The sequence below is a fragment of the Podarcis tiliguerta genome, assembly GCF_965153285.1.
Source record: "Podarcis tiliguerta genome assembly, chromosome: 13".
In the NCBI taxonomy this organism is placed as follows: domain Eukaryota; kingdom Metazoa; phylum Chordata; class Lepidosauria; order Squamata; family Lacertidae; genus Podarcis; species Podarcis tiliguerta.
In genome coordinates, this window is record NC_139546.1 from 43776013 (window position 1) to 43788378 (window position 12366).

A 12366-nucleotide genomic window follows, 5' to 3' on the forward strand; every position below is an offset into this window, starting at 1 on the left:
AGTAAAAGATCCATTGCATCCTGGTCACTGTCTCTTCGAGCTCTTGCCGTCGGGACGGAGATACAGGACGTTGAAGACAAGAACGAGCCGTCTTAAGAACAGCTTCTTCTCCAGAGCGATCTCGGCCCTGAATGGGAAGCCCGGACTTTGAAAGTCATCTAATCTCCCTTGCTGTATTATATTGTATTGTTTAATTAGTGTTTTTATGGAGCAGTCAAGTAATTTCGTTGTCCCCGAAGGGGGCAATGACAATAAAGATATTATTATTATTATTATTATTATTATTATTATTATTATTATTATTAGGATAAGTCTTTTGTGATTGCAGGAGTTTGAAATTTGATCAGGGGGATCAGGAAACTGTCTTACCTCATGTACCCAAGTTGAAAAGCTCTGAGTGCCAGGTTCTCCTCTATGTTCCAAACCCCACATTTTCATGGTGAACCCATGGAAGATGTGCAGAGATTGAGATCCATAGGGTTCCATGCTCGCTTGCCTGATTTCACCCTGGCTGGTGGTGAGATTTCACCTGGTCCCTTCTCCCCACCTTCCCTCTGCACCTCCTCATAGTACAGCCGGACCCTCACTTTTCCCCCGCCGTCACCTTCCTGCCAAACAGTTTGTTGAGCGCCTGCTTCATGTCCTCGTTCCTCAGCGTGTAGATGATGGGATTGAGCAGAGGGGTGACGGCAGTGAAGAAGACCGACACCACCTTGTCCTCCGAGAAGCTGGTGGAGGGGCGGGAATAAATGAAGATGCAGTGCCCCAGGAAGAGTGTCACCACCGTGAGGTGGGCCGCGCACGTGGAGAGTGCCTTGCGCCGGCCTTCCGCAAAACGTTTGCGGAGGGAGACCAGGATGATGCCGTAGGAGACCACGAGGACCACGAAGCAGACCACGGAGATCAGCCCCGAGTTGGAAACAATGAGGATCTCAATGACATAGGTGTCTGTACATGCCAGCCTGATGACTGGGGGGACGTCACAGAAGAAGTTGTCGACCTTCTGGGGCCCACAGTAGGGTAGCTTGATGGTCATGCCAGTCAAAGCGAGAGAGTGCACTGTGCCACCCAACCAGATTGTGCCGGCCAGCAGGAGGCAGACCTTCTGGTTCATGATGGTGAGGTAATGCATCGGGTTGCAGATGGCCACATAGCGGTCATAGGCCATGACGGTGAGGAGGAAGATCTCCGTGCAGGCAAAGAGGTGGAGGAAGAACATCTGGGCCACGCAGCCCCCAAAGGAGATGGTCTTTGCAGTTGAGAGGAAGTCAGCCAGCATCTTGGGCACAGTGACTGTGGCGTGGCAGACGTCGATGAAGGAGAGGTTGCTCAGGAAGAAGTACATGGGAGTGTGCAGCCCCTGGTTGTGGATAATGGTGACCACAATGAGAATATTGCCAGCCAAGGTGAGCAGGTAGACCACCAGGAAGACCACAAAGAGCACCAGCTGCGTCCCAGGGTCATTGGATAGCCCCACGAGGATGAACTTGGTCACCGAGGTCTGGTTTGGGGCCACCACAGTCCAGTTTGGAACCACACGCTCTTCCATTTCTGTTCTAGAGAAAGGGAAAGGGCAGAAGAACATTTTGAGTGACCTAGAAGGTCCTTTATTTATTATTTCATACACTCTACATACTGTTTGATTGAAAAGAGAAACCCTCAGAGCTGTTTACAGATTGAAGATATCTGATTTATACAAACTTGCAACATATGAACAGCTTGCATATGAACGCAGACTTGCCGTGGACAAATTCAGTGATATTCTTACAAATACTGTAACAGGTGAAGATCTTCATAATATACAACTTTGTAAAGTACAGCCATACCTCTGGTTGCGTTCGCTTCACGTTGTGGATTTTTAGGTTGTGAATGCAGCAAACCTGGAAGTGTATACTTCCGGGTTTTGCCATGTGCACACAGAAGCGATCTGCATGCTTCGCACATGCGCAGAACCGCTCTATTGCGCTTCACGCACGTGCAGAAGCGGCGCTCTACTTATGGACTTTTCAGGGTGCAAACAGACTTTGGGGGAAGCTCACAAGGAGGGCATGAAAGCAATGGCCCATTCCTGCTATTGGCTCCCTAGAAAATGGCCTCTAATGGCATAATAGCCTTTGACCATGGAGGTTCTATATACAGTGGTGCCCCGCAAGACAAATGCCTCGGAAGACGAAAAACCCGCTAGACGAAAGGGTTTTTCGTTTTCTGAGGTGCTTCGCAAGACGGATTTTCCTAAGGGCTTGCTTCGCTAGACGAAACAGCCCTGCCTCTCCTGTCATGGTGACGGTCACTGCACGCACGCACGCACGCTCGCTTCCCCGCTCCTCCGGCTCCCTCCTACCTTCCGGCTGACGGCTCCTCCGGCTCCCTCCAACCTTCCGGCTGCCTCGCGCCGCTGCCCACCGCCCTCGCGCGCTCCCCTCAGGAGCCGTTGCCGCAAGCAGCCAGCGTTGCAGCCAGAGTCGCGCTCCTGAGCCCCGCCGCCCTCCAGCAGCCGCATCGCGCGGTGGCCACAAGGCGCGGGTGAGTCCTAGGTACCGGCTGTGGCAGCTGCCCTGCTTCTCCCCACCCCTCCCCGCCATGGTGCTTCGCAAGACGAAAAAACTCGCTCTACGAAAAAACTCGCAGAACGAATTAATTTTGTCTTGCGAGGCACCACTGTACCGGTAGCTATCATGGTCAGTCTGTGGAGGGGTTACTGGTTTGTTTCTGATTATGCATTTTGTGTTTTTATATTGTGATTTTATCTTATGAACCGCCCTGAGACCTGTGGGTACAGGGCAATATACAAATTTAAATAATAATAATAATAATAATGATATGCATTATACATTTAAAGTACTGTAGTACCACACCATGCTTTCAAGCAAGTCATGGCTTCCCATGAAGAATCCTGGGAACTGTAGTTTGCAAAGGGTGCTGAGCGTTATTGGGAGGCCCCTATTCCCACCACACAGCTGCAATTCTCAGAATTCCCAGAGAAGAGGGATTGACTGTTAAGCCGCACCAAGACTTGAAACAAGAGGCAGGATCCGAGTTTAAGGGGTTTTATTCTAGCCTGACAAAATCACTCAGGTCGGCTGCAGAGGAAGGGCTAGGAATGGGTTTGGTTGGGGAAGGGTGCATGGCCCATGGAAAACACTGAGGGCCACACAAAGAGGCTTGGAGTGCCACCTTCAGCCACTAGCCCTGAGGTTCAGCACCACAACCTGCCTCTTCTGACCAGCAGTGGCTCTCCAGGGCTTCACCAACATACTTTCCCAGTCCTACCTAGAGATGCCAGGAATTGAATCTGGAACCTTCTACATGTAAATATATATTCTTTGGCACTGTGCTGCTGAACAGGGTGGATTTGATTTAAATCAAATCAATTTAAATCACAATTTAAACCACTAGTCAGTAAGACTTGATTTAAATCATTTTTTTTTTTTTTTACAGAAAGGCTCATTCTTGCTGCTGTAATCTTAATATTTACAACCAGATGAAGATTTCATTTTTGGAATTATAAATTTTCACAGTAGTTTTTACAGTTATATCAAAAATTACTGATTTGGTTATACTATTAGAAATACATAGACAGATAATTATGACATTTTTGTGAGGTTTAATAAGTTAACTGTTTAAGTTTGGACAACTTTTCTTCTGTACTTTATTGGAAGGAGAAAAATAATCATTTCGTAATAACAATTTAAACAATTTATTTAACTAAAACATTAACATTACACCATATGTATCCATGTTTGTTAACTGATGTGGTTAAACATTTTTTTAAAATAAACACCTTAGACTGAGTTTTAGCAAACATGAAAAACTTAAAACAAACCCTTATTTCCTGATGAATCTTTTGGACTATAATGTAACTTAAATAGAAAACTATATTTAGAAAGATTTTTCCTCCAAAAGCATTTTATTTTAAAAATCCAATTTTTTTAAAAAATCCAATTAAAAGAATAAAATCTGATTTAAATTTTTAAAATCCAATTTTTAAATTATTTTTTAAAAAACATTGTTTTTTTAAAAAAAATCATTGATATTTATCCACCCTGGTGCTGAAAAATCCTGAAGCCTGTTCTGCTTCTCCATAGATCTTTGACACAATGATCTTCCTATCCACCCATGTATTCTGTCCCCTGTACACACATACCACCAACTCTTAGGTAAAGGTAAAGGACCCCTGACAGTTAAGTCCAGTTGCAGATTACTCTGGGGTTGCAGTGCTCATCTCACTTTACTGGCCGAGGGAGCCGGCATTTGTCCGCAGACAGTTTTTATGGGTCATGTGGCCAGCATGACCAAGCCGCTTCTGGTGAAAACAGAGCAGCGCACGGAAATGCCGTTTACCTTCCCGCCGGAGTGGTACCTATTTATCTACTTGCACTTTGACGTGCTTTCGAACTGCTAGGTTGGCAGGAGCAGGGACTGAGCAACAGGAGCTCACCTCGTTGCGGGGATTCGAACCGCCAACCTTTCGATCGGCAAGCCCTATGCTCAGTGGTTTAGACCACAGTGCCACCCTTGTCCCCTACCACCAACTCTTAGTTAACCATATATGTGGCATCTCACCCTCAGGATTGTGGGTGCCCACTGCCACAAGGTGGACATGTGATATCATACACACACACACAACTCTTCCTCCACTTCTGAGCCCCCCTCCCTGGAAAAGGGTGCCTGAACTGCTTCTCTCTCAGTACTACGATTCTCTCCGCACAGAACTACAATTCCCAGAGTTCCATGTGAAGAAGAACTGGCCATTCTGATAATTTTAGCTCTGTGAGGGGAACAGGGGGCTACTAGTAGCTCTCAGCACCTCTTAATAAACTACAGTTCCTTCCTGGGATTCTTTGGGAGAATCCCCCTCCTTTGAGAGAGGAGAGGAGGAGAAGGATTGTAAAGAGTGGTAAAGAAACAAGGCAATGCAGCCAGATTGCTTTCAAATGAAATATAGATAATTGTTGCTATAACTTCACTATGGTAACCATACAGGGGCCAAAGTACACCTTAATTCAGAGGTGGTAAGGGATGGGGGAGAGATTTGATTCAGGCCACATTTAAAGATGAACCTATTAACTTCGCACTTTCTGAAACAATATAAGAATCGACACACAGCCATCCATCAAAATCCACACTTATCTAAATCTTGCAGTGAAGGTCTCCGGCCAACGAAGCTTTACAAAAATGCATATATTAGGGGAATGAACATAACAGTAGAAATGACATACGAAAATGCGTTACGTTAGGAGCAAGTGCTTGCAAAAATGTTACCCTAGTCAAAACCACATACAAAATCTGTTTCTTCAGAGAAATTCATGCTGTTGAGATTTCCCCTATCAAAATCAAAATCTCTCTCTCTCTCTCTCTCTCTCTCTCTGTCTCTCTCTCACTCACACACACACACACACACACAAAGAGAGAGCTGCTGTTAATTTTGCTGGAGAAAAATGAATCCAGATTTTTTTCCGTACATTGGGGCAAATGCAATTGGAACTTTGTGTGTGTGTGTGTGTGTGTGTGTGTGTGTGTGTGATTTTGATCAGAAAAACTGCTTTGCGGAGCATTAAACTCCTCTTTTCCCTGGTCTGAACTGCCTTCACACCCACATCCTTGCTTAAGATTTATTTTATCTTAAAAGAAGCAGAAGAAGAAGAGGAGCAGGAGAAGCTGATAAGGAGTCTTATTTCAAACCTCTAAGAAAGTTATTTTAGCATCAACCAACCCCTAAATCTTTTCAAGTGATCCATGCTTTCAAATGATAAATAAAAAAAAGACCTGCAAGGTTGCAGTAGCCTCGGGATTATAGCTGCCGTTCTCCACTGTTGTCTTCTGAAAAGTTTAAGAACCAGGCTGCAGCATTGTTTCTCTCAGGATATATAACCTTCTGCTGTTTTGCATCAATCCAGGCTCTTGCCAACTTCACTTTGTTGCAATTCTTTAGCAAGTCAGCCCCGCAGAGATCAGAACTCCTGACAGGCACCACAAGGGAAATAGGACGTTCAAAACTTCCACGATGTTTCTGAACATTTGTACAGCATCGCTGTTCTCTGCAAGGGGAAGGAAAAAACACCTCATAAGACGAATGCCTTGGAAGACGAAAAACTCGCAAGCCGAAAGAGTTTTTCGTTTTCTGAGTTGCTTCGCAAGACGGATTTCCCTATGGGCTTGCTTCGCAAGACGAAACGTCTTGTGCCTTTTTTTTAAAACCGCCAATGCATTCCTACGGGAAACCGTCAATATGCAGTGGTGCTTCGCAAGATGAAAAAACTCATAGAACGAAAAAACTCGCAGAACGAATTAATTTTGTCTTGCGGGGCACCACTGTATTCTTGAATTTGGATAATCTGCTGTTCTGATGCAATGTGAATGTGCTTTTGTGCTGCCTGGTGAGGTGAGATATGAAGAAGCCCTTGAATAATGGTGGTGAGGAGGAGGCAAGAGGCCACAAGCCTGACCCCCTCCCCCAATTTCAACCTATTCATGCCCCTCCCCGAGATGTGAAACCTCTGGCCCTGCAGTTGTTGCTGGACTACAACTCCCATCATCCCATGCTATTCTGCTTGGGACTGATGGGAGTTTGAGTTCAGTGACATCTGGAGAACTAGAGGGGTCCAGGGCAACCTCATCAAAGTGCGTCAGGGGTGGCATCTCACTCTCAGGCCCGTAGGTGCCCACTGCCACAACGTAGACATGTGATGTCACACACACACATACAAAACTCCCTCCCCGGAAAAGGGTGCCTTTCTCACTGGCTGCAGAAAACAGAGCTGAACTGCTTTTCTCTTGGAACAACAATTCTCTCTGCACAGAACTACAATTCCCAGAGTTCCATGTCAAGAAGAACTGGGCATTCTGATAATTTTAGCTCTGTGAGAGGAACAGAGGTCCCCTAATAGCTCTCAGCACATCTTAACAAACATTTATTTATTTATTGAATTTATATATCGCCCTATCCCTGGAGCCTCAGGGCGGTTCACAGAACAAAATCAAAATATAAAACCACAAAATATATATTCAAAAGAAAAACAACCCCCCCAAAAACCTCACATTTTAAAAGGGCATAGGATGTAAACTGGATCAACCAAAGGCCTGGTTAAAAAGAATCGTTTTTGCCTGGTGTCTAAAGGTGTGTAATGAAGGTGCCAGGCAAACTTCCCTGGGGAGAGCATTCTACAGACAGGGAGCCACTGCAGAGAAGGCCCTGTTCTCATGTTGCCACCCTCCGGATCTCTTGAAGAGGAGGCTCACGAAGAAGGGCCTCAGAAGATGATCTCAGGGTCTGGGTAGGTTCATATGGAAAGAGGTGGTGCTTGAGGCATTGCGGTCCTGAGCCATTTCAAGGTTTTAGAGGTCAAATCCAGCATTTGAATTGGGCACAAAAACTAATTAGTAGCCAGTGCAGTTGGTGTAATATGCTCAAACTGTCTTGCTCTGGTGAGCAACCTGGCCGCTGAATTCCGCACTAACTGAAGTTTCCAAACTGTCTTCAGAGGCAGCCCTACGTATAACGCATTGCAATAATCTAACCTTGAGGTTACCAGAGCATAGACAGCAGTAGTTAGGCTATCCCTGTCCAGATAGGGGCGTAGCTGGGCCACCAGCTGAAGCTGATGGAAGCACTGAGGCCACCTGAGCCTTGAGCGACAGCAAAGGATCCAGGAGTACCCCCAAGCTCCTTCAGAGGAATTAAAACCCCATCAAGAACTACATCAAGAACCCATCAAGGAACCCATCCCAGGATTCTTTGGGGGAAGCCATTACTTTTCAAAATGATATCATACTGCTTTAAATGTGTGGTGCAAACAGGGCCTAACAGTGAATGCTTGTGAATGCTTATGTAGCCAAACCAGCACCATCTACACAGAAGTGGCATGTATAATTAGGCTTGTTTAAAATAAAAAAGGTGGTGGATGGGGAACCCAGCGAAGCTCAGTGAGGACTTAGCATGCTCAGAAGGGACAGAAAGCTGACTCTTCTGTTTTGGCGATCACTCATACCTGAGTAAGATTGTCTTCCATAAACATGGTTTTAACAGTGAGTCCATAAGTGACTGTGGAGGCCAATTCTGGATCCACACATCCTTCCACAGTGGGAACATAGGCTTCCAGGTGGGAGTTGATCACGGTGAGGGTTTGCCAAGCGTGCCTTCCTCTTAGCATGTTTCTCCCTTCGTCCTGAGTTCAAGCGTCTTCGAAGCCCATGACATCTTTGGTAAAGGCTGTTCTCCAACTGGAGCACTTGTAGGCCAGTGTTTCCCAGTTGTCTGTGTTTATACTACATTTTTTAAAGATTTGCCTTGAGAGAGTCTTTAAACCTCTTTCGTTGACCACCAGCATTACACTTTCCATTTTTAAGTTCGGAATGGAGTAGTTGCTTTGGAAGACGATAATTAGGCATTCAAATAATGACCAGTCCAATGAAGTTGATGTTGAAGAATCATTGTGGTTGGGGGAGGAAATGCCTCTGTATGCTTGTTGCCGGAAACCTCAGGTGGGGAAGATATTGTGCTTGAGTACTGCTTGAGGTCATGGGACGCGGGTGGCGCTGTGGGTTAAACCACAGAGCCTAGGACTTGCTGATCAGAAGGTTGGCGGTTCAAATCCCCCGAAGGGGTGAGCTCCCGTTGTTTGGTCCCAGCTCCTGCCAACCTAGCAGTTCGAAAGCACATCAAGTGCAAGTAGATAAATAGGTACCACTCTGGCGGGAAGGTAAACAGCGTTTCCGTGTGCTGCTCTGGTTCACCAGAAGCGGCTTAGTCATGCTGGCCACATGACCCGGAAGCTGTCTGTGGACAAACGCTGGCTCCCTTGGCCTATAGAGTGAGATGAGCGCCGCAACCCCAGAGTCGTCTGTGACTGGACCTAATGGTCAGGGGGATTCCTGACCTTTTTACTGCTTGAGGATTCCCACAGGCATCTGGTTGGCCACTGTGAGAACAGGATGCTAGACTAGATGGCTGATCCAGCAGGCCCTTCTTATGTTTTTAAAGAAGGAAGATGCAAGTAGAGAGAGGAGGTGTTTATATTCACCCCCAACATCTGTTTCAAATTTTAGGTAAGCTTGGAGAATGACAAAAGTGACCACTAGGGGTCAGAAAACAACCAGGAATGATCAATGCCTTTTAAAATTTTGTGATAAGGAAGGATAAAATTCTGGAAAAAAGGAGGACGAAGAGGAGATGAAGGTGTGATTGAAACAGAATGAGAGGCTTCTGATCTCATTACGGGGCCTGCCAGTGTCCCGACATCAAATTACGTCATGGACATCACAGCCCATGACAATGAGAAATGCAAGTCTTCTTCATGCTTCATGTATCTGTTTCTGATGATAACTTCCCTAGCTAGTCTCTGTCTCACACATTGGATCTAGAAGAGCAAGAGGTTGTGCTATCCGCAAGTTACGGCAACTGAAGGTACAGGCATACCCTTTAATGCTCGGTTTGGGTTGAACAGGTTGCACTCCTCCCTTCACCCCAGCTTGAAACATGGGCCTCCTTTTAAATTTTTCACCACACCTCTTCATCCTTTTCCTTCCCTCATTCCAAGGAATTCTGCCCCTGTAAATGGAGGTCAAAACATGTTTTCTAACCATTGTTAAGTCTGTTGTTCTAAACATACAGAGGCCAATTCCGCTCAGCATGAGAGCATAGCTGTCAACGTTTCCCTTTTCTAAAGGGAAAGTCCCTTATTCCAAATAGGATTCCTCACAAGAAAAGGGAAAAGTTGACAGCTATGCATGAGAGTCATTTGGAGACCCCGATTCACCTCATGGAGCTCCAGTTCCCAGAATTCCCTGGGAAGAGGGATTGATTGTTAAACCACTCTTAGCACCCTTAACAAAATCCAGCACCCAGGAATCTTTGGGGGGATGCCATGTCCATTTAAAGTGATAGGATATTGTTTTAAATGTGTGGTGAAGAGGGGGCCAACTTCCAGTGGCATAGCGTGGGTTGTCAGCACCCGGGGCAAGGCAAGTAATTTGCGCCCCCCCGCTGCACTGTCCCTCCCCCAGATAGTCCCTCGCTCTCTCTCTGCACCGCACCGCACGCCTGGCACCCTCCCCTCCACAGTGGGCGGCGACCCGGCGGCTCGGATCGGATTCGCACAGCCAGCACTGCAGTGAGAGAGAGTGAGTGAGCCAGGTAGGGGCAGAGAGCTGCGAGTGCGAGCGCCCCCACCCCAGATGTTGCGCCCGGTGCGCTGGCCCCCCCTGCACCCCCCACGCTACGCCACTGCCAACTTCTACTCTTCTTGACTTTAAAGGGACAGCTTTTTCTTTTCCACATGTTCCTCCACATGTTAGACACTGAAGCAGGGTGCTCCCTATACACAAGGGGCTGCAAATATCATAGGAGCAGTGCTATTAGGGGTGTGGGTTTTTTTTAACCCTTTCATCCGTACTATTTCCCTGGTTTAAGTTACACCCAGCCACCCCGCAGCTGCTATATAAGAAAACTACAACAGATTCCACAATTGGTCATGAGTTGTATGTAGAATGTTCTGGATCATTCCTATTTTCAGCTTTAAGAAGGGGAAACAGGGTGAAAGCAAAGCATCGGTTTGTGGTGGTGGTTTGTGGTGTGCCGAGATCAGCAGGCTTTTCAGAGCGATACAGGAAACTCCCTTTCCGTCATAATGTGGTGATCTTTTGACAGAAGGATCTGTTAAGAGCTAGGGGCGGCCAGGCACCCTCCTCTTTTCAGCAGAACAGCTACTTTTCAGCTTTGAGCCGAAAGATGTTCCTGGCCCTGTTCTTCACAATTGGTGAGCCTACTATTTGCTCTTGGAAATCTAGCTCATCCTGTGAACTGTTGTTTGTTAAGGATGCTGAATGTCATTAGGAGATCCTTATTCCCCTCAAAGATACAATGTTATGGACTCCAAGTATATTTCGTACAATTAACTATCAATCCTCTTTCACAGGGAAGTCTGAGAATTGTAGTTCGATGAGGTGACTAGGGAGCTGCCCATAAACATTCAGCACCCTTAACAAATTACAGCGCCCAGAATTCTTCAGGGGGAAGCCATGACCGTTTCAAGTGCTATCATAGTGCTTTCAATGTACGGTGTGGCTGAGTCAAACCCTTGTGTCCATCTACCCTCAGACTAGGCAATATCCTCCAGATATTGTTGGTCCTCAACTCCCATCATTTCTGATCAGGCAGAAGGCCTTCTTGGTAGTGGCGCCCACCCCGTGGAATGCCCTCCCATCAAATGTCAAGGAGATAAGTAACGACACAACCTTTAGAAGACATCTGAAGGCAGCCCTATATTGGGTGGTTTTTAATGTTTAATGTTTTATTATGTTTTTGTATATGCTGGGAGTTGTTCAGAGTGGCTGGGGCAACCCAGCCAGAGGGACAGAGTACAAATAATACAATTATTATTATTATTATTATTATTATTATTATTATTAGTCATGCTGGCTGGGGCTGATGTTCGACAGTGGAATTTGCTGCCAAGGAGTGTGGTGGAGTCTCCTTCTTTGGAGGTCTTTAAGCAGAGGCTTGACAACCATATGTCAGGAGTGCTCTGGTGGTGTTTCCTGCTTGGCAGGGGGTTGGACTCGATGGCCCTTGTGGTCTCTTCCAACTCTATGATTCTATGATTCTATGGGAATTGTGGTCCAGGAACAACTCTGGGGGGCGCCATGTAAGCTAAGCCTGATCTAGTCCAATACTCTGACCAGCAGTAACTTTCCAGGGTCTTAGACAGAGATTGTTCCAATCCATCTAGCTCTATATTGTCTACATCAACTGGCAGAGGCTCTCCAGGATTTCAGACAGAGTGTCTCTCCCAGTCCTACCTGTAGATGCTGTGAAAGATTGAGCCTGGGAGCTTCTGCACCCCCAGTGAGTTACAGCCCTTCCTTCAGCATCTTCTTCCTATAATCACCATCTCTTTCCACCCAGTGGTTCAGTGCTTTGTCTTTGGCCAAGTCATGCAACCTGAGAAAGTCTTCACCTTGGAAGGAGGCAAGATCCTGATTGACTGTACTCAAAACCTAAGTGCGTCCCACGACACGATGTATTGGTACAAGCAGGCTGGGAGCACAATGTCCTACTTGGGACACGGCTATGATGGAAAGTCTGTTGCAGCTGCTGAGGAGTTCACGCTAGACGTGATCAAAGAATCTCGCCGCACCACGCTGAAAAAAGACGTGGCAAGACTGAGCGACGCTGCTGTATACTTCTGTGCCATGAGTAGCACAGTGGAAGGAAGCCAGGCGCCATCTGCACAAAAGCTACCAGCCTGCTCAGTGTTGCTGTTGGAGCAGAATCTCAGCACAATGCTCTGCTGTGGATAACATTGATAGGATCCTAGAGTTGGAAGGGCCCTCAAACATCTTCCAGTCCACCCTCCTGTCAGTAAACAG

At 46.5% G+C, this 12366-nt stretch overlaps 1 protein-coding gene across 1 annotated transcript; it reads right to left on the reverse strand.

The window, feature by feature from the left end:
- Nucleotides 1-304: 304 nt before the first annotated feature.
- LOC310662469 (olfactory receptor 4E1-like) lies at nt 305-5885 on the reverse strand. The gene is made up of 2 exons (XM_083409402.1): nt 5767-5885; nt 305-1556 (listed from the first exon to the last, which is right to left on the reverse strand). The coding sequence occupies exon 2, from the start codon at nt 1547-1549 to the stop codon at nt 584-586; it is 966 nt and encodes a 321-aa protein (XP_083265528.1). The 5' UTR covers nt 1550-1556; nt 5767-5885; the 3' UTR covers nt 305-583.
- Between the last annotated feature and the right edge of the window lie 6481 nt (nt 5886-12366).